This window comes from Rattus norvegicus, chromosome 9 (assembly GCF_036323735.1).
Source record: "Rattus norvegicus strain BN/NHsdMcwi chromosome 9, GRCr8, whole genome shotgun sequence".
NCBI lineage: Eukaryota > Metazoa > Chordata > Mammalia > Rodentia > Muridae > Rattus > Rattus norvegicus.
The window spans coordinates 18,375,174-18,397,124 of NC_086027.1; the positions used below are offsets into that span (position 1 = coordinate 18,375,174).

The 21,951-nt window shown below is 46.8% G+C and overlaps 1 protein-coding gene across 2 annotated transcripts in view; it reads left to right on the forward strand.

The window, feature by feature from the left end:
• Rftn1 (raftlin lipid raft linker 1) overlaps nt 1-21,951 on the forward strand; it is a 197,677-nt gene that overhangs the window by 73,031 nt on the left and 102,695 nt on the right. For both annotated transcript variants that reach the window (XM_063267578.1, NM_001135011.1), the window contains exon 3: nt 15,657-15,843. In XM_063267578.1, coding sequence (XP_063123648.1) covers nt 15,657-15,843 — 187 coding nt within the window. The remainder of the gene's footprint in view (nt 1-15,656; nt 15,844-21,951) is intronic.

Below are 21,951 nucleotides of genomic sequence, written 5' to 3' on the forward strand. Positions count from 1 at the left end.
GGGCTGACTCAGGAAGTAGTAGTCATTCTAGCTCCACGAAGGCGGCAGTGGAAGACCTAGGGGTATCACCCTATGTCTGGCCATGGATGCCGGTGGGTTAGTCAGTGTCCTCAAGAGGAACAGAACTGACAGAATGAATATATATATATATTCCCTCTGGTAGCTTCTGTAGAGCTGGATCGGTGAACACAGATGACTTAACTTTGTTTTTTAATCATGAATATACACATACATATTTATATACATATATATACACATAACATATTTATATACATATATACACATATTTACATGCACACATATTAAAAACACACATGCATATTAAAGACACACATATATCACTATTTAACATATTTATATTTAATGTATTATATTTAATATGTAAAAAGAAAAATAGATGTGTTATATACATATAAAATGATTCTATATAAATATATATTAAAACATATATAAATCACACACACACACACACACACACACACACACACACACACACACACACACACACATACCCAACAGGATTTATTAGAGTGGCTTATAGGCAGTGGTCCAACTAGTCCAGCAATGGCTGTCTCCCAAAGGAAAGACCAAGGACCCAATAGTTGTTCAGTCCATAGCACTGGATGTCTCATTCTGGCTGTCAATATACATCGCAATCCCAAATAAAGGGTAGATGGACTTGCCAGCGAGACAAACAGGCAAAAGCTTAAGTCCTTCTACATAGGCTGCCATCAGAAAGTGTGGCCAAGATTTAGAGTGGGTCTTCTGACCTCAAATAATCCAGATTTAGGGTGGGTCTTCCTGACTCAGCTGTTCTAGTCAAGAGCTTAATCCTTATAGCTATGCACAGCCACTTAAGTTTAAGTTGATTCAAGATGCGGTCAAGTTGACATCCAAGATTAGCCATTGCAGGTGGTAAGACCCAGGGGACTGGAGATGGGTTGTAAGGATGTGCTGACCCTGCTGGACCTAAATCCATTCCCTTCCTAGAGTAGAAAGGAAGAGAGGAAGAAGGCTCATGGTCCACCTGGGTCACAGCCAAGTGTGGTACTCTGGGGTCTCTGATAGGGAGGGAGTCACAAGACAGGCTGGAAGGAATGGCGGAGGGACACGACAGGGAAGAAGAGGGAGGACTAGGGAACCTCAGAACTCTACCACAAGAGTTGAGGGTCATGCAGGTCCTGTGTGGATGAGGTGGGCTGAGAGACAGAGGCAGGAGGTACCCTAGAGAGACAAGCATGGAGGAGGAAAGAGGGCACAGGGAGTCTACCTGGGTCCCAGTCAGAGTGGTCGCTGTGAGGTCCCTCGTGGAGACAATTGTTTGGTGGGCAGGGGTCACAAAGGAGTAGAAGTGGGCTGGGGGTATGGTGAGGAGGGTGGCAAAGGAGAACGAGGGGACCCTGGGTCTACACCCAGAGGCTGAGTCCCAGGATAATGTAGAATGGAAGGGGCGCTCTGCTAGCATCTTGAAGAGCAGGCTCCCGGTACAAAACAATGAGTCCTTGGTGAAGTTTTGTTTGCTTCCCCACTTTGGAATGGGACAGCTAGTGAAAAGCCAAGACTGAAGACACTTGGGAGTTTCTGATTCTGACTCATCCGGTGAAGGTTTTGGCAGCTCTTCCCCGGTCCATGGAGTTACTGGTCTATTTTGGGAAAAGGAGTGTGACCTTCCTTGAGGCTGAAGCTAAAGGACACTTAAGGAATTAAATTGGCACCATAAACAATAAAAGTCAAAAAAGGGAATAATGTTTCCTTGGATCATGATAAAATACACCCAGTTAAAATGGAGCTTCCAGACACACTGCTCTGTGACTGTCCTGCTCTGTGACTGTCCTGCTCTGTGACTGACCTGCTCTGTGACTGTCCTGCTCTGTGACTGACCTGCTGTGTGACTGTCCTGCTCTGTGACTGTCCTGCTCTGTGACTGTCCTGCTCTGTGACTGACCTGCTGTGTGACTGACCTGTCCTGTGACTGTCCTGCTGTGTGACTGTCCTGCTCTGTGACTGACCTGCTGTGTGACTGACCTGCTGTGTGACTGACCTGGTCTGTGACTGACCTGCTGTGTGACTGTCCTGCTCTGTGACTGACCTGCTGTGTGACTGACCTGCTGTGTGACTGACCTGTCCTGTGACTGTCCTGCTGTGTGACTGTCCTGCTGTGTGACTGTCCTCCTGTGTGACTGACCTGCTCTGTGACTGTCCTGCTCTGTGACTGACCTGCTCTGTGACTGACCTGTCCTGTGACTGACCTGTCCTGTGACTGACCTGTCCTGTGACTGACCTGCTCTGTGACTGACCTGCTCTGTGACTGACCTGCTCTGTGACTGACCTGTCCTGTGACTGTCCTCCTGTGTGACTGTCCTGCTCTGTGACTGTCCTCCTGTGTGACTGACCTGCTCTGTGACTGTCCTGCTCTGTGACTGACCTGCTCTGTGACTGACCTGCTCTGTGACTGACCTGCTCTGTGACTGACCTGTCCTGTGACTGACCTGCTCTGTGACTGACCTGCTGTGTGACTGACCTGTCCTGTGACTGTCCTCCTGTGTGACTGTCCTGCTCTGTGACTGTCCTGCTCTGTGACTGACCTGCTCTGTGACTGACCTGCTCTGTGACTGACCTGTCCTGTGACTGTCCTCCTGTGTGACTGTCCTGCTCTGTGACTGTCCTCCTGTGTGACTGACCTGCTCTGTGACTGTCCTGCTCTGTGACTGACCTGCTCTGTGACTGACCTGTCCTGTGACTGTCCTGCTGTGTGACTGACCTGCTCTGTGACTGTCCTGCTCTGTGACTGTCCTGCTCTGTGACTGACCTGCTCTGTGACTGACCTGCTGTGTGACTGACCTGTCCTGTGACTGTCCTGCTCTGTGACTGACCTGCTGTGTGACTGTCCTGCTGTGTGACTGACCTGCTCTGTGACTGACCTGCTCTGTGACTGTCCTGCTCTGTGACTGACCTGTCCTGTGACTGACCTGCTCTGTGACTGACCTGCTGTGTGACTGACCTGCTCTGTGACTGTCCTGCTCTGTGACTGTCCTGTCCTGTGACTGACCTGCTCTGTGACTGACCTGTCCTGTGACTGTCCTGCTCTGTGACTGACCTGTCCTGTGACTGTCCTGCTCTGTGACTGACCTGCTCTGTGACTGACCTGCTGTGTGACTGTCCTGCTGTGTGACTGACCTGCTGTGTGACTGACCTGCTCTGTGACTGTCCTGCTCTGTGACTGACCTGTCCTGTGACTGACCTGCTCTGTGACTGACCTGCTCTGTGACTGACCTGTCCTGTGACTGACCTGTCCTGTGACTGTCCTGCTCTGTGACTGACCTGCTCTGTGACTGTCCTGCTCTGTGACTGACCTGTCCTGTGACTGTCCTGCTCTGTGACTGACCTGCTCTGTGACTGTCCTGCTCTGTGACTGACCTGTCCTGTGACTGTCCTGCTCTGTGACTGACCTGCTCTGTGACTGACCTGCTGTGTGACTGACCTGTCCTGTGACTGACCTGCTGTGTGACTGACCTGCTGTGTGACTGACCTGCTCTGTGACTGACCTGCTCTGTGACTGACCTGTCCTGTCACTGACCTGCTCTGTGACTGTCCTGCTGTGTGACTGACCTGTCCTGTGACTGTCCTGCTCTGTGACTGACCTGCTCTGTGACTGACCTGCTCTGTGACTGACCTGTCCTGTGACTGTCCTGCTCTGTGACTGACCTGTCCTGTGACTGTCCTGCTCTGTGACTGACCTGTTCTGTGACTGTCCTGCTCTGTGACTGACCTGCTCTGTGACTGACCTGCTCTGTGACTGACCTGTCCTGTGACTGTCCTGCTCTGTGACTGACCTGCTCTGTGACTGTCCTGCTCTGTGACTGTCCTGCTCTGTGACTGACCTGTCCTGTGACTGTCCTGCTCTGTGACTGACCTGCTCTGTGACTGACCTGCTGTGTGACTGTCCTGTCGTGTGACTGACCTGCTCTGTGACTGTTCTGTCGTGTGACTGACCTGCTCTGTGACTGTCCTGCTCTGTGACTGTCCTGCTCTGTGACTGACCTGCTCTGTATCTGACCTGCTGTGTGACTGACCTGCTCTGTGACTGACCTGTCCTGTGACTGTCCTGCTCTGTGACTGTCCTCCTGTGTGACTGTCCTGCTCTGTGACTGTCCTGCTCTGTGACTCTCCTGCTCTGTGACTGACCTGCTCTGTGACTGTCCTGCTCTGTGACTGACCTTCTGTGTGACTGTCCTGCTCTGTGACTGTCCTGCTGTGTGACTGACCTGCTGTGTGACTGTCCTGCTCTGTGACTGACCTGCTGTGTGACTGTCCTGCTGTGTGACTGTCCTGCTGTGTGACTGTCCTGCTGTGTGACTGTCCTGCTGTGTGACTGTCCTGCTGTGTGACTGTCCTGCTGTGTGACTGTCCTGCTGTGTGACTGTCCTGCTGTGTGACTGTGAACTGTGAATGCCAGTCCACATTTTCCAGTAGCTACATTAAAAAGGGAGAATATGCCGTGTATGACAGCATAGGTGTGTAATTCCAGCACTGTAAACTCAGAGGCAGGAGGATAAGATATTCAAGGCTAGCCTTCACTACAGGGCAAAGTTAGAGCTAGCCTGGGCTACATTAGACTCCAAGTTTTAAAAAAAAGAAAAAGAAAAAAATGTGCAAATTGATGACATTTTATTTATCCCAGTATATTAAAACTTGTCATTTTACTTTGCCATCCTATTAAATTAGAAATCTTACAATTCAGGGTTTTGGGGGTTTTAGTTTGTTTTGTTTTTTGTTACTAAACTCTGAACTATTGTTTTTATTTTGTGGTTTTATTATCTCACCATTCACATGAGCCACATGTGGCTAGTGAGCACTGGGGTGTAGAGGAGGAGGAAGGAAGAGTGAAAGCGGGGAGAAGGAGAGAGAGGCCATGTTGTGGAAAGCCTCCGGATCCCTTGTATGCAGAAAGATGCTTACACAGTTGCTGGTGGTCTCCAGTGTGGAACACCCCACAAGGTGGGGGACAGGCCCCTCCAGCCACCCAGCAGGCTCCTTTCTCCAGCCTAGTGACAGTGCATCTTTTTCTGGGGCAGGTATGGGTTGGTCGCATTTGGGGTATAATATAAATGTTTGTCAGTGTCTGGATCAATGTCTCAGCTATTAGGAGACTTTGCTCTGCTGCTTTTGTTAGGGACCCAAGTTCAATTCCCAGCCCCTGCATTGGACACCCCACAAATGTCTACAACACAGGCCCCAGATAGCTCTTCCATGGCCACTTATACATGTGTGTTTATCCTGCAGACATGATACACACACAAATACAACATTTTAAAGAAATCTTTTTTTTTTTTTTTTTGGAGCTGAGGACTGAACCCAGGGCCTTGCCTACCAGTCGCTCTACCACTGAGTAAATCCCTAACCCCAGAAATCATTTTTCTTAAAGAACAAAATTTAATTTAAAAAAGAAATGATTTTCACCAAATTTATTGTCTTAATATTTTGGAACAAAGAGCTCCCTGGCTCCTTCCTCTTGCTCATCTACAGTCCAGGTCACCTGCCTAGGGATGGTACCACCCACAGTGGGCTGGGCCCTCCTCCCGCATCAATCAGCAATCAAGAAAACAACCCATAGACACACACAGGCCAGCTGTTCCTCAGTCGAGATTCCCTTTTCCCAGATAAGCAAGATTGTGACAGATTGACAAAAACTTAACATCACAACACACAAACAGCCTTCGTTTGTGGCTAGACTTTGTCGTAATCCCACAGGGAGTACATTCTATTCTGTTTTAACCTCTTTAAACTAGTTATGTACACAATGACTTTTCAGTTCCATGATGTACATTGTGTGAATTTATGGTAAGACTGTATTGAGACACAGAGGGCAACTCTCTTACCATGCTGAGCTCTTGGTACTGCGTTTCTCAGGGTACCAAGAACACCTCTTGGGGTACTGGTTCCCAGGGCACTTCACTTCTTGGGACAGTTCCTGTTTTTATATTCTGCTGCGGGATGTGAAGGTTCCCAGATGCTCTGTGCAGCCTTGGCCTCTGCCCTGGTATTTCTATGCATTTTTTTTTTTGTATTTTTCTTCTGCCTTTGTGGTGATACCAGCCTTTGATTTTCCCATGGTCCTCTGTGAATGGTGCTGACTCCCAACAGCTTCTCCACTCTGACCCAGCATTTGTTCTGCTGCTGTCACATGTCCAAGAGGGGGACATGATGTCCCCTTGTGGGAGCTGAGGAGCAAGGGCAGCGGGGATGAAGAGATTTCCTGAGGTGGATGGTGGCGATGGCCACACAGCAACGTGAATGTTTCTGAGTGCTACTTCCAAATGCTTACATCGTAGTTTCTGATAGTAAGTTTTGGCACATTATAAAGCTTCCAAGCATCCTCCAAGTTGACTTGCCGATAGTGTTCCGAGGGCAGTTATGGACTTTTCCCATCTTACCCTTGTGGTTGGTCTACCTGGGGGTGCAGGATGTGTGTGGACCTTGGAGTTCATGTCTATAGTGACTGCATGTGTGTGACAAGTCCTTATCGTAATGCAGTGACAGCACGTAATGAGCCCGTTCAGTACTGTGGGACGGCCTGCTTGTGGATGAACCAGCCTGGCACGGCTCCTGGTGTGGTAGAATTTACTGGGTAGGAAGTCAGTAAACAATTTGTATAATTCAATGCTGTGATAAATGCTGTAAATACTTGACTGGAGAGTCTGAACAAGTACCCCAGTGGGAAGCACGCAAGCTCGTGCACAAGCTCAAGGTTTCATTTTAAAACACAAAAATAACTGAATAAATTAATGTTTTAACTAATCGTAGTACACCTAAATTATTGTCATTTTAGATAGCAATGTAAACTTTTTTAACTCGAAAGTTTTGTCTTCTAATTTCATAGTAAGTCTCTGGAATCATATTCCTTTTAAAACTTCTCATTCCTTTTCACTACACTCTAACCAGTGGGTTTAATTGTTTGGGTTTGTGTATGGGCCTGTTTTGGCACATGTGTGGAGGTCAGAGGACACTTTGGGAATTTGTTCTCTCCTTCAACCATTTGAGTCCCAGGTATTGAACTCGGGTCATCAGGCTTAGCAGTAGGTACCTTTCTCCATGGAGACATCTCACAGGTCCAAGAAAATTTCTCTCTTCTCTTCTCCCTCTCTTTCCCTCCCATTCCCCATTCCCTGTCTTACCCCCCCCCCACCCCCTTCTTTCTACTGGTGATTGAGCCCAGAGCCCTGCATGTGTTAGGCAAGCACTCTGGAGTAGAGGTATATCTTTATATCTTTATACTTTAACTATGTGGGGTTAATAGCTACAGTTTTGAACTCTACTGGTACAGAATGAGAGATGAGAAGGAAGAGTTGCTATGAGGATCTCGTAATAATTAGCTGATGTAAATGTTGAGTCCCTTCCCATCAAAAACCATAATAACATTGTATGTGTGTATGGTTGGTGTGAGTGTGTGTGTGTGTGTGTGTGTGTGTGTGTGTGCGTGCGTATGCGTATGTGTGTGTTTGGGGGGGGTCTGTGTGTCTCTGTGTCTGTATGTTTGTCTCTCTGTGTGTGTGGGGTCTGTGTCTGTATGTTTGTGTGTCTGTGTGTGTGTCTATGTGGTGTGTGTGTGGGGGGTCTTTGTGTCTCTGTGTGTGTCTGTATGTTTGTATATGTCTGTATGTGTATATGTCTGTGTGTGTGTGTGTGTGCGCGTGTGCACCTGCATGTTGTTTCATTAACATTACCTTTGTCACTTTGAGATGAAGCCTTGAAATTAATTTAAAAAGCAATTGATGTCCTCTACAGGCCCAGCATCTCAGCCTTGACTTAGTTACTGTCTGCGGAGCCTGCCACATCACCTCTCTGGTGCCGCATCAGTAGAGTTCTGGTTTTTATAGAGCATGTTACCTCTCTGAGCCATGAATTTCTTAGTTCTTACTAGATATTTTAGTCGGAGCTATAGATCCGATGTCCTAAACTGTCTGCGTAACAGTTAGTCCGTAGCATACAGAGCTTCGCTCTCTCCAGCCTGTCCAGTTGACAGGCCTGGTGTTGTGAGGATTAGAGAATGGAAGGACATCTGAGTAGTTCAAACTTGGCTATTGTGCTATGCCTTACCAACTCTCCTCTCTCCCTCCCCAATTCTCTATCCCCTTCCTCCTCCCCTGTTTTACTTTTAGAAGCTTGGGTTTTTAATGGAAAGATGATGGAAATCTGAATGTAAAGAACCTTCTAATGAAAGTTTTAACTTGTTCCAAAAATCTCAAAATGACACCCATTGCAGCCAAGGGCTGCAAACAATGTTTAAAAATCGAATTCTTATTCCTTCTGTGTTCATTGAAAAGCTTCACGTTGAGAAATGACTGATTTTAGTATTTTACCAAATTGGATCTACTGCAAAGCTCAGGCAGATTGATGTTATAGAAATAGCAGTCTTCAAGGAACTTATACATTAAAAAAAGCTTTGGGCGAACAGTGTGATTATCAACTTTACCTGTGAGAGAAATTACCAGGGGAGGTGGCTTCTCCCTCACACCAGGCTCTTTGGTATTGACAGATCCATTAGCGAGTGTAATTAGAAAAGCAAAGTCAGACTTGGAATAATTAGGTTAAAGTCACAAATGATCGCTGGACAGAATAATAGGTGTCGTTACTGCTGCACGATGGAGTGGGGGGGGAGGGGGCAGGGCTGTGTGCCGAGATTTCCTTTCTGTGTCGGAGAGCTTAGTGAATTGTTCTGAGCAGCCAGAGCACTGCTTAAGTTCCTCTGAAGAACTGAAGAGCTTCGTTTCCAGGGGGGAAATGGGCCGCAGAACGTTTGGCTAAACAAAAACACAGTCATAACAAAAGCAGAATCGTCTGTGTCCCAGGAGTGTTGAGAAATATGTGGTTTTGTGGGTTAGGATTCCACATGTTTTCATTCCTTTTCTTTCTCTTAACTCTTGGAATGATGGTAAATTTATTTATAAGGAAAGCATTGCTTATTTTAAGAGACCTTCCGGCCATTGAATAGCCTGAAATACTTTTCAGCAGAGACGTGATGTTAGAAAAGACTAATCTTGGCAGTTGCTCAGGGAAACACTGGATTTCAACGGGATTTGGATATAACTGTGGTCCTAAGCTCTCTTCCTACGGGTGCAGAAGAGGAGGGACTCAAGAGACAGGTATCATCAGTTTCCACAGACATGGCCTCAAAGCCATGGGTGTCCGTGATGCTCCGTGGGAGAAACCAGATGGGCTTCCCTCAGCATCCTTGCCTTTCGCTGTCCTCACTGAATTTGCTGAGTGTCAGCAGTGTGGGACAGAGGCAAGAGTAGAGGAAGGGCATCCCTAGCCTACACTGTCAAATGCCCTAGCCAGACTCTGAAGCCCAACACTTTGACTTTGAGTTATAGGGGTTGAAAATTCAAAGGTCAGTATTATGACTTCTGACTTCTCGAATGAACTGGAAATTCTGGGAAGTGGATGCAGCTGGAAATTGGAGATTGTTAGGTTAATAAGAAAACCCCACCAAGACTCAGAAAGATAAACATTATATTTTTTTCTCATATAAGTGGAATCTGGAGGGGGGGCAGAGAGAGAGACAGACAGACAGACTGAAAATAGAAAGGGACCATGAAGGGAGAAGGGAGAAACCAAAGGAAGGGAGGAAGGGTGAACAAGAGGGGTAGACAGAGAAAGTATATGGGGAATGGAGGAGGACGAGGGAGAGAGGGGAAGTGGGAGGACCAGGGAGAGCAGGGATGGAGGAGAGCCAGGGAGAGAGAGGGGATTGGGGAGGACCAGGGAGAGAGGGGATGGAGGAGGGCCAGGGAGAGGGGATGGGGGAGGATGAGGGAGAGAGGGGATGGAGCAGAGGACCCAGGGAGAGAGGGGAAGGGGAGGACCAGGGAGAGAGGGGATTGGGGAGGACCAGGAAGAGAGGGGATGGGGAGGACTAGGGAGAGAGGGGAAGGGGAGGACCAGGGAGAGAGGGGATGGGGAGGACCAGGAAGAGAGGGGATGGGGAGGACCAGGGAGAGAGGGGATGGGGGAGGGCAGTGTGGGGTGAGTAAGACCCAGTCCTAGCGATACACATATATGAACATGTCACAGTAAACACCGTGCTTTGTGTGATAACCAACAAATTTACTTTAAAAGTTGTGGACCATTGGGTCCACATTGGGAGTACCCAGGCCAGAAGGACAAGGTTACAGACCCTGGGTTCAAGTGGGCCTGGCCTGTGTCTTTTGTTTACTTCTCTATCTGGACCCCAAGGCACCCAGCCTTGAGTTCTATACGAGCCCATCTATGTGCTGGTGGCCCCCTGAGCAACCCAGCACTTGGGCAACTGAGACAGAAGGACCACCATGAACTCACCGTTAGCCTGGGCTACACAGTAAGGCTGGGGCTACATGTGCAAGACTTTTGTAGTGCATGTTAAAGTCTCAAAGCTGAGGCTCTGCTCCTGTACATGTGGAAGAAACCAGCAGGAGTCAGCCCGCGCCATGCTGTAGGGTGCCTAGAACAGGGGGGACACGCCAGGGTAGCAGGAGTCCATGTGCAGCCTAGATCAGGCCTAGGGTCTGATCACTGTCGGTGTGATTACAGAGAGAGACAAGCTGGGAAGAGGAAGGGAGGTTGGCCCCTCCTCCGGGTGCTGCCCTCCCTGGGCCGACACCATTTCCTCTTGCTGGAGAGAAGCCATGGTTGAGAGCCTTATCAGTTGCTTGTCCTCAGCATGTGAATGACAGTGCACAAAAGTTGCACCTCACAATGGCTTATGTGGTCCTGTTTCAGAGCGGGAGTCCAGATCAGAGGATTCAAAATGGTAACCTCACGTGTGTGGGGTCTGTCCTCCATGTCCTGCTCAGATACCGCTTTTCTCCCGTTCTGCTCTTATCTCTTCCATATCGCTGGGGACTCCCTGGGAGTCTCCTGTGCTCCTAAGTGACAGTGGGAGCTTCAGAAGTCTCCACAGAACCAGGTCATGGGCGAGACGTGACCAGAGGAAGAGCAGTGGGCTCCCTGTCCTGCCTCTTTGCTGTCCCACAGCGTAGCGCCATTCCTTATTCCTGTGTCAGCTCTGTCTTTATCAAGGTCTTTCCATTCATTTTGAAACATATACCCTACTATACTTTGCTACTTTTTAGTTAGAAAATAGATTCCTAAGTCTTCAAGTTGAAATAATAAAATCGCTTCATTAGAGTTGGAAATTCCTTACCCAAATGTGTATCCAAGATCTCACTTTCATAGTAAAGGACCCTAGAGATGGGGAGGGATTTCTGTCATCTACCCAAGGTTACATAAGCAGCAGTGAAATCAGACAGTTATTACAAAGCAGAATGCTAGGGCGATTTCTCTGACTGGGTGGGTAGAACAGGCCAACAACTATAATCAGTGTTTCCATCTGAACATCCCATCATTCGATATGTTGATAGACCAACCTTTCCTTATTTTTAATACTATTCAATAGTTTTGTATTACGTTTCATAGTTTAGTTTTCTAGTAGTAATATTAAGAGATTGACATAGCATTGAGGGGCTGACAACTCTACAAGAACCAGGCTGGTTGGTTTTTTTTTTTTTTTTTTTTTTTATTCATTTTGATGGTTACACTTGTAGTGTTGGTGTGTGGGAATATGCCCTTAAGTGCAGGTAACCATGAAAGCCATAGAGGGTGGTGGCACATCCCCGAGCTTGAGTTACAGGAGGTTGTGAGACTTCAGTGTGGGAACTGAACTCCGCTCCTCTCTTAGAGCAATGTAGGCTCCTCAGAAGCCAGCTTAATAAGCCATCTCTTCAGACACAAGAACTAAGCTTTTGCTTCTGTATTTGTGGGTTAAGGTTCAAATAGAAACACGAACTAAAGATCTTTAATGATACTTATAGTATAAGCCTTTTTATTGCAGTATTTCCGTTGAGAGTTTATTTTGTTTGTTTTTATTGTTGTTGTTTTAGCGGCAAAGCTAAACTTATTCTGATGTTACACTTACCAAAAATTGATGTCACAAAGTGGTTGACTTTTGACAAACAAATATTAGATTAAAAAAATAAAGGGTGCTGTGTTTTATTCAGGAAGTTTTTAAGTATTAGGCAGTTGATTGCTTAATATTTATAGCGCACTGATTTTCGGGAATATAAAGGATAAAGGTCTGGGTGGGGAGGGAGCACAGTCTAATGACCCTGACCCCTTAGGGTCAACATGGTATCCATCTGCCAGCTCCCCACCCATCCTGACTGATTGTTTGGCTGTGTTGATTACATTACACACACACACACACACACACACACACACACACACACACACCATTGTCATCCCAACTGAGTCTTATAGCCACCATTTGATGGCAGACGGACTGGTGCCTATGTAGAACCTTACTATGTTCTCATGGCTAGAGCTAACAGCTCATGAGAAACATGGAATGCTGTCATTGAGCTGAGAGTGATGGCTTGCACAAGTCGTCTCAGCTACCGTGAAGCCTGGGACTGGAAGAGCACTTGGGCCTTGGATTCAAAGCCAATGAATCCCCAGGCCGATGAGAAACCTTGTCTCAAAACCAAAAAACAGGAACCAAAACAACAGCATAGAAAATGGCTCCTGAGGAACACCTAAGGGTGACCTCTAGCTTCTGTAGGTACACATGTGCATACACACATGCTCACACACAGACATGTACTCACTACCCACGCACAAACATACATGTAAACACAAAAGTCCTAGTAAAGAATTCATTCATTATACAAGTAAGAGTTTGAAATCTTTGATGCATTTACAGAAAGCCTGCTGCTCGAAACAGTTGGGCCTGAAGGTTTATTTTCGCCAAAGCCCTTTTTGTACACTTTTCTTCGAGGAGAAGCTCCAAAGATAGGATTTTCAGCTTTAATCAATGTTCCAGGTTCTTGCTGTCAGAACGACATTGTTGGAAATGCCTTTGTCCATAAATTCTCTTTTTAATCATTACTTTCCTGCAATATTTCTCATTTTATTTATTGAATTGTTGAATTCTTTATAGACTGGAGAAAGCACGGCATGTGAACTGTTATATAATTCCATCGCCAGGTCTGACAGTTCGTCTGGGCTTACCTGGGTTCCACTCCCAACCTCAGTTGTGCACTTTAAATAGCTCTATGGTACCCACTTTATTTCTGCATGTCGTGATATGCATTTTCTAAGGTGGAAATATGTTTCTTACACATCGTTATTTGTTATCTGTACCACATCAATACCCAGACATGCATCCCATCTTACAAGTGACTGCTCATATCCTGAACCGTTTATTCCGGTCTGAGGTTGGCGTCTTGTTAAGTAGTTGAGTAGGAGGTGAAGGCACTGACTGTTGTGGGCTGCTCAAGGCCCAAGTATGTCATGGCAGATTAGGAACCAAGAAAGGAAGCTGAGGAGTCTGCCACCACAGCAGGATTGCAGCAGGGCCGCTGGTGGGCGCATGCTGTTTATAGTGACATGACTTAGAGGCACTGTGCAGCGGGAGGAGGAACTTGAGATGTCCATGGTGTCCCTGAGGAGCAATCTGCAAAGTCAAGGACAGTATCTTACAGGGTAGCCTCGTCAGGACCCGTGTAGAGTCCCCTACAGGGAGAGGTGGCCCTCCATTGACAGTAGCTCTGTGCCGCTTGCTTCTGGGATGACTTGACGTCGGCCTTGGCACCGCTGCATCCCTGTGACGCATGTGCTCTTTCTGTGTGTCCACTAGGACTGCTCCAAATGATGGCGACCCTGGGCAGAGTCCATGCACTGGGGGATCGAGGCACCTTACCTGCCCTCAGAGGGATCCCCTCCATCAGCAGTGACAAGAGTCTGTCTGATTCCCCAGCAGGGACATTATGGGCCTGAAGCCAGAGAATCTGTTACTGTAATAGAAGCGACATTATAAAGTGACTAGGAATAAACTTGATAAATATATAATAGCCACGTGACAGAATTTTAATATGCTCCAGAGGGACCAAAAGGACAACTCAAGTAAATCCAAACGGTGTTTGCGGACACCAGCATGGTGGGAAAGGCTCGGTTTTAATGCTCCTGGTCAAGCTTCAGTTTGAATATGATTCAATAAAAATATTAACACTTTTAAGGGAATGAAAGGGGGATTTGATTAGTTGGTTTAAAAAAAACGATTTTGAAAAAGAAAGTAAAGAAGGTTTAGAGGTTAAACAGGGAGACAAAAATTTCAGGAAACAAACCCAAAACATACTTACAAAACTAACGTGATGAAAGATAGTGTAACGCAAATAAGTTAATTTATTGCGGTCACAAATATATTCATTCACGAGAAAAGTCACTTCTCAAATCAATAAGAAAAAACAGGTAACTTTCAGGGGGGGTTGAACTCATAGTGTACGCTTTGCAAGGTAAATATGAAATATATGTAAGATTCACACGTAAAAAATGTGATATAAAGCATTAACAGAAAAGTTGTCGCACGGTCCAGTGCCTTTCTGCTGTCGTCACACATGCAAACTCCACTTTTGCGACGTCAACAGGCAAGTAATGGATTAATGAGAGACACTCCTATCATCACAAACTAAATTCTCTCATATATAATAGGTCCTGTGGATCAGGTGGAACATTGGTCAGTGATCCAATAAACACCGGGCTGAGTTCCCACAGCTCATGTGCACAATTTAAATAAGGAAGGTTTATTAATAGCTTCCGCTATTACAGGTCGCATAGGAAGTATATATCGCATCTCACAGGGATCGTTTCCTCTTTCCTTTTCTTCTCTGAGATTATCCAGGGCACAGGAAGAGAGGCTTTCTATGGAGAAGTAAATCTTTACCTCTTTATGAATGAAGTCTGGTGACATCTGAGCTCATCACAGTCTGTATCACAGCCAGCCATGCCTTTGGCTTGTTCGTCTTGCGCTGTGGTCTCATTATGTACCCCGTACTCACCTTGGATTCGCAACTCCTCTGCTCAGCTTCCATGGTGCAGGGATGACAGGCATGCGCCGTGGAACCCGCTTTACAAATGTGTTTTCTGAATGTGTTATATATGTGTGCGTGTGAAGTCATATAGGAATGTATTTCTTACTACAGCCATGTAGAAACAAAAGGTTTTATAACCTTTGCAACACAGATCTACAAAAAACAAAGCAGGAACTGCTCTGTGCACCCAGGAACCTGAGGCAGGGGGATCACTGAGTGTTGGAGGCTAGCCTGGTCTACAGAGTGAGTCCTGACCAAACCAAGTGTGAACACCATGCCCAGCCTTAACAATATCCTTTTCTTATGGGGCACTATAAAGCAGCACAGGACAGGTGTATAAGGTTATTCTGATATTTATATAAAAGTGGATAGATAGGCAGGCCTGTCATGGATGAATTAGCAATCGTCAATTCATATCTAAAAATAGATCACACTTATTCCCTCTAGGGAAAAGGCTGAGGGCTTCGATTTAGACTTTCCGCTGCACACAGATTTCAGACCTTGTCTAGCCTGCTCATGTTAACAGGTGGACTGGAGAGGAAGCTCAGTAGGTAGAGAGCTTTTCCCTTGTCTCTCCATTATTGATGTCTTTTGATGCAGTGGGAGAAGAGCTGCGTATAAAATCTGTGGAAGGCTTGCCTGGAAAGGAGTGACCCAGAAGGTGCTCCCCAGGCCCCGGGGAGAGGTTATGGTTATGGTGTGGAGTTCCGTGGCGGTGGGTCTCTGATTAGCTCCTTTTCTCCCCGTTCCCAGCGGAGCTGCCGAGATCCTCAGCCACAAGGTTAGCTTCTCTGCGGGATCTGCCTGACCAGCTGCTGGAGCTGTACCAGCAGGGCTTCTCGCTGGCCGCCCTGCACCCGTTTGTGCAGCCGACGCGCAGGCAAGAGAAGATACCCCTGGAGCACATCTTCAGGGCCATCCTGGTCAAGAAAACCAGCAGGTAAGGGACCCAGACTCATTAGCATCGTGTCATGTGGAGACAGAGGCAGAGTGGGGAGGGAGGATGGATGGTATTGTAAGCTGTCCCTAAGGCCCTGCCTTCTGACAAGGAAGCCAAAAAAGACAAGATTGTTCTGTGGTGTCCTGCGGCTGGAAACAAACGCCACATCTGACTGCAAGTAGAATTCAAGCTCATGCCCCTCCCCCTTTTAATTTATGGGCAAAACTCAGCTAGAACGATGTCTTCTCTGCAGAAGCGTGCTTCCAGAATCACACAGCAAGTAAAAATATAATAAAGCCATTAATCTGAAAATCCATGGCTGGAAACAACATTTTATTAGAGGCTTTAGAAATACTTCACAAATTGTGGAGTCTGCCAGATGTTCTGCCAATTACCTCTGAAGGACAGGCCTTCTCACCCCTACCTCCTGTCTCCCACCCCAACCTCCTGTCTCCCACCCCCAACCTCCTGTCTCCTCCCCTCACTTCCTATCTCCCACCCCTACCTCCTCTCTCCCACCTCCACCTCCTATCTCCCACCTTCACCTCCTATCTCCCACCCCTACCTCCTCTCTCCCCCCATCACTTCCTATCTTCCACCCCTACCTCCTCTCTCCCACCTCCACCTCCTATCTCCCACTCCTACCTCCTCTCTCCCACCCACCTCCTGTCTCCACCCCCATCCTCCAACTTCCACCCCACCTCCTCTCTCCCACCCCCACTTCCTGTCTTCCACCCCCACATCCTGTCTCCCACCCCCACCCTCCACCACACCCCCAGTAGTCTCATTGAGCTGGTCTTGATTTTAATACTTTTAAGATAGATGGTTTGAGTGTGTTTTTCAGTCTGGCTTGTCCAGTTGAGTGTTACATTGGCGTCTTATGCCTTCGTGGGTAAAGAGGTGAGCTTAGTCTTTTAAAAAGAGCAATATTAAAAAATAATGATAAAAGCAGAAAGTACAATACGCCTAGCTGCTCTTATAGTAAACTTTAAAGCTGGGCATGGTGGCCTAGACCTGGGATCCCGTCACTTAGAAGATGAAAGCAGAAACATCAGGAGTTGAAGGTCTAGCCTCAACTACACAGTGAGTCCCAGGCTAGTCTATGTTACATGAGACTCCAGCTTAATGAATATGTAAGTAAATAAACTGAGTCTGAGAATGGAAAATGGATTTACCCTCTGGCTAGCTATCTAGTTTAAAAAAAAAAAAGTAGACAGCAAGGCTTATGTTTTAAAGAAAAGGGTAAGTATGTTCATCTTTGTAAAAGTCTTTGCAGTAGACACTACACTGACCTAGTATATTCACAAAGGACACCTGTGGGGTGTGAGGTGACATGCCAAGATAGGCTTCTTTTCATCTCACAGTGGCTTACCAGGTTCTGGGCCCTGAGGTGATGTTCGTTGTGACAGTCCTGGGTCATTGTGTTGTTTGTGCGATGACACTTTGTGGTGTCTGCTTTCTACACTTAATGGTTTCTGTCAGCCATGGATCAATATCTGATATAATCACATGAGGAAATTATTCTGGGGTCCATGGTGGCATGAATTCACACAGACAACGCACATAATGGCAACAACTTGTGTTAACTGAGCATTCGTTGTGTGTCACGTGTGATAACTGTAATTTCGTCTGCATCATTGGCTCATGAAATAGGAATCCTGATTTGTTCCTGGTTTTTCAGAGTAAAGACTCAGTCACCATGCAGCATGACCAAAGTTCACATTGGGAGTCTGTATTAAGCTACCAGCAAATGCCTGAAAAGAAACTCTTCTCACAGAGCAGCCTTGAGTGCATTTTACAAGGAGCTTTTCAAGGCAAAGCCGCAGGAAAACTGCATCCTGGTTGGCAGTTGCAGGGGGCAGTAAAGCAAGCAAGCAGCTTACCAGAAGCCAAAACCGTGCAGTTAGCTGGGGCATTTCAACCCCGGGGTTCTAGAACTTTCTCAGCAGGCATAGAGAAAGGAGGGCTCAGTTTCAGGTTAATCAAAGATGGCGTCAGCTGAGGCAAGATGGAGGAACCTTTGCCCCATCACACTAGTAAATCATGCCTGTGTTCTTGCCTCAGAGGATCTTAGAGGAGGTCCTTTCATTTCCCACTCTGCTACCTTTTTATCCAACAGTCATCGGGGGAAATCATTATTACTTTGAAAGGAAATAAAACAAAACAGGCTCACTATGTGATATATATGTTACATGAGGCACAACCCAAGGTACCAGTGAAACTGTTTATTATGCTGGTCTTTTGTCTTGGTGTTTAGAGGAGACAAGCTCCCTGGCATCAGATTTCAGGGCTATCCTCTGTGTGTTCTGCTGTGGGAGGTGGTGGTAACACCAGAGTTTGATGAAGTATATATATTATAAACACACTGACACACATGGAGATATGCCTCTTCTTCTGCCTGCACCCAGAGTAGCACCCTCAAACTAATTTGTCTGCAGATCTCATGGTGATGCTGTTACAGAAATTCTAGGCCAGCAGGTCTGTAGTCAGGCCTGGATGCTGCACCTCCCATGTGGTCCCAAGTGATGCTCATACCACGCTGAGATCACACTGAGTACCAAGGGTGGAGAAGATCTGACTCATTCTTATCTGTCACCCAACTGTTAGGGTTTTCTGCTCTTCTTTCTGGGACAGCTTTGGGTACAGAGAAAAGTAAAGAAGGGCCCAAGGCTCCTGGCTGGAGGGCCCATGTCCCAGGTTGCATGTGGTCCCTGGAAGTGGGGTAGTGTCAGGGAGCGTCAGTGGGATTTTCTGAGCCTGCTGTTGAATAATTGGCACAGTGAGAGGTTTATAACACAGTCTGCAAGGCACGTTCGGTCATATGATCAGGTGAGCTGGGTGAGGATGCCACGGTTCAGTCCCTTACATGGCAGCCAGGAGAGCCAGGGGCTACACGGGAGGTTAGACAGGGAAAAGAAAATCAGGTTTCTAAGGTCAAGGCATTGGTGTGTGGGAGGGTTTTCCATGGAAGAGATGACAGCCTCCTTGGCTGGAGTCACTCTCTGACCCAGGATGTGCAGTGTACTGAATCGCTGGCTCTGGTTCTCTCCATCTCCTGGCAGACAAACAGCTGCCTCCATGAACTATGACGAGTCCTTGGAACTGACTTTTTTAAAGAAAGCTGCAAAAATCTGATACCGCACCGAAGGAAACATGGCCAGTGGATCTCCCAGTTTCATCCTGAATGCCGTTGAGCAGGGTAGGCTGACAGGAGCAGGGAGGCTGACAGCTAACGCAGGGTCTTACAAGAAATACTCTTAGAGGTGCTCTCCTCTCCTGGCCAGCGCAATAACTTGTTTCTGCATCAGGAACCAGCCACCTCCATACAACTGCAAGCAAGCAGAAGGTCCCGAAGCCCTATCAGCGGATAGTTGAAGAAGTAAAAACAGAAGAAAGCTTAAGTGGTTAATTTTTAATAAGGACAGATGAAGCAACACTTTTAGCAAAGACTGCCAGTGTCTGACAGCCATAAATACTGTTAAGTGAAATCATTTAGCTCTGGAAAAGGGAGCGAGTACCAAGTTAATATTTCCCAAGTAGGCACATTGAAGGAGATTTAGCAAAATAATCTATGTACTTCACTGGCTGTGCAAATGAAGTGTACTGGTTAGCACCACCACAGAAAAATGGCTACACAAAGTTTTGGGCAACCAAGTGGACTTTGGGGTATGCAATGATATAAAGAGAAAAAACAACTTGATTCAATTTATATTCACCATCCACCTATCCACCTACAGATACCTACTAAGGTTGTAAGGTCACCGTAGACTTGTTTACGTTTAGGCCATTGGGACAAACAGACGTCACAAATAAAGCTACCTACCCACTGTGCAGTATTCTTAGTAAGTTTACAGTGGCATTATGGTTTGTTATGTTTGGTTTCTTTTTTTTTCAAAAAATGCACACCTCAGTTTAAAAAGTAGTTTATTGCTAAAAGATGCTAATGACTATCTAAACTGTTAGGAAAAAGATGTGAGGAGGTGGGCCCAGCAGGGTTGCCACAAACCTCTGAGTTTGTAAACAGATCACCTGCCAAGCAGGATAAAACAGGGGTCCCAGGTCTTCCTAAGCCATCGTTTCCCTGGTAGGAAAGTAGAGAGCTTAGCTAGATAAAGCATGTGCTTCCCAGGGACCAGCAGTCTGGTTGATAAAATTCTCGTGACACTTCTCTCTTGTCACCCTCCTGCTAAAAGAGAAACTATTCTAACCCGGGCCTTATTTCCGTAGATTTAAAATGATTTTTATCTTCATTATTTTGAGTGCACGTCTGTGTATGGAGGGGAGAAGACCGTTTGAGGGATTTGGATCTCTCCTTCAGTTGTGTGGGTCCTAGGATTCAAACTCGACAGCCTTTACCTGCTGGGCCCTCCTGCTGGGCCCCGGATGTCACGTGGAGAACATGGGACTACTGAGCACCAGGCAGGAAGAGTTTATTCAAGTCTCATGTGGAAATAAATGCTCTGTAGTACCGATCGGGTAACTGGAGAACAAATTAATAAGCTAAAATCATTACCAAGCCCCCCTAAAGGCAGAGCTCAGCTCAGTGACAGTGTCCTCGAACCCCACCATTTGACAGATTTCACTCGAAATCCACAAAATCATTTTCAGAATTTTCTCTTGAAGCTCATGTTCACTGCCATTCCGATTCAAGATGGCAGCTCACACTGCGTACCTGTGCGGATTGTTCGTGAGCTGAGTGGAGTGAGTCCAGTCACGGCTGTACCTGGGCAAGTATTTCCAGCACGGACAGCTGAACATGCGATCTTGAATCAGAGAGAAGAATGCACCCCCTTCCTTAATTCTTCCTGAAGACCAGTTAGTGTTTCCTTTTGTAACACACAATATAGTTATCTGAATTCTAAGTGTAGTGAAGTTACCTTTTATCTGTCTGTCTGTCTGTCTGCCTGTCTGCCTGTCTGCCTGTCTGCCTGTCTGCCTGCCTGCCTGCCTGCCTATGTGAGTACACTGTTTTAGACACACCAGAAGAGGGCATCAGATCCCATTGCAGATGGTTGTGAGCCACCATGTGGTTGCTGGGATTTGAACTCAGGACCTCTGGAAGAGCAGTCAACGCTCTTAACCGCTGAGCCATCCCTCCAGCCCCCTTTATTATTGTTTTCTGTGCAGTTTTCCTTAGAGCGAGTTGCCAAAGGTCTTAAAACTTCAAGGCTAAGAGGCACTGGTTGTTTAAGTTTCACGTGGGTGGGGAGATGCACTGTACCGCTCTGGTTCCCAGCCACTCCGTTATTTAGTTCATAAGCAGAAATGATTTTGAGCTAGCTCATGGTATCGATGGGGTTTTCCTCGCTGATGGGTTGAAGCTACTTGGGTTCAGGATTCTGGCGGGGAACGGGAACTGGGCATTTATTTGGTAGGGGGCTGCCTTTTGGCCTCGGGTTATGAAGCTCAGAGGAGAGCTAGAGCTGAGGCAGACAACACAAACATGGCATCTAGTCAACATGGGTAAGTCTTTCACGTTTCCGTAAAGCACGGTTACTGCCAAGTGCGTCTACGTGGCCACTGTGCTTTCCTTCCAGACTACACTGGACCACAGTTCCCCTGTGGTGAAGCCTTTGGGAAACCTAAGCTGGTTTGGTTTGACAGTGCAGTCCTCTCTGGGATGGTGCAGTGCTTGTCAGTAGAAAGGCATCTGTGGGAACTCCCTTCTTCCTTTCAGGACCGTTCTGTGGCCCATCTGCCTGATGACTAAGATAATTAACATGGTTTTATGTAACAAACATCCTTAGAAATTGAATCTTGAAGATAAATGCGTGTTGTATAATTTTACTGGGGTTCCAACTAGGTCTTAAGAAACGTACCTTGCGTGGGCTCTAAACTGTATGTACAACTGTGGTGTTGGCAAACTGTCAGGTTTGCGTCTTGGTTTGCGTCTTTAGCAGGAGTTTGTCCGTCGGGGAGCCACTTTGAAATGGAGGTCTACCTCTCCCTTAGCTCTGTATCTGAAGAGATGGATAGATTTGAACAGGGAAGGCCACAGGGGATAGGAGCTTCCAGGAAAGGATTCTATCTCAGGACAGCCTGAAGCCTGAGAAAGCAGAGTGTTGACCATGGAGAAGAGGCTGGGGACCAGAGCTGACTGGACCCTGC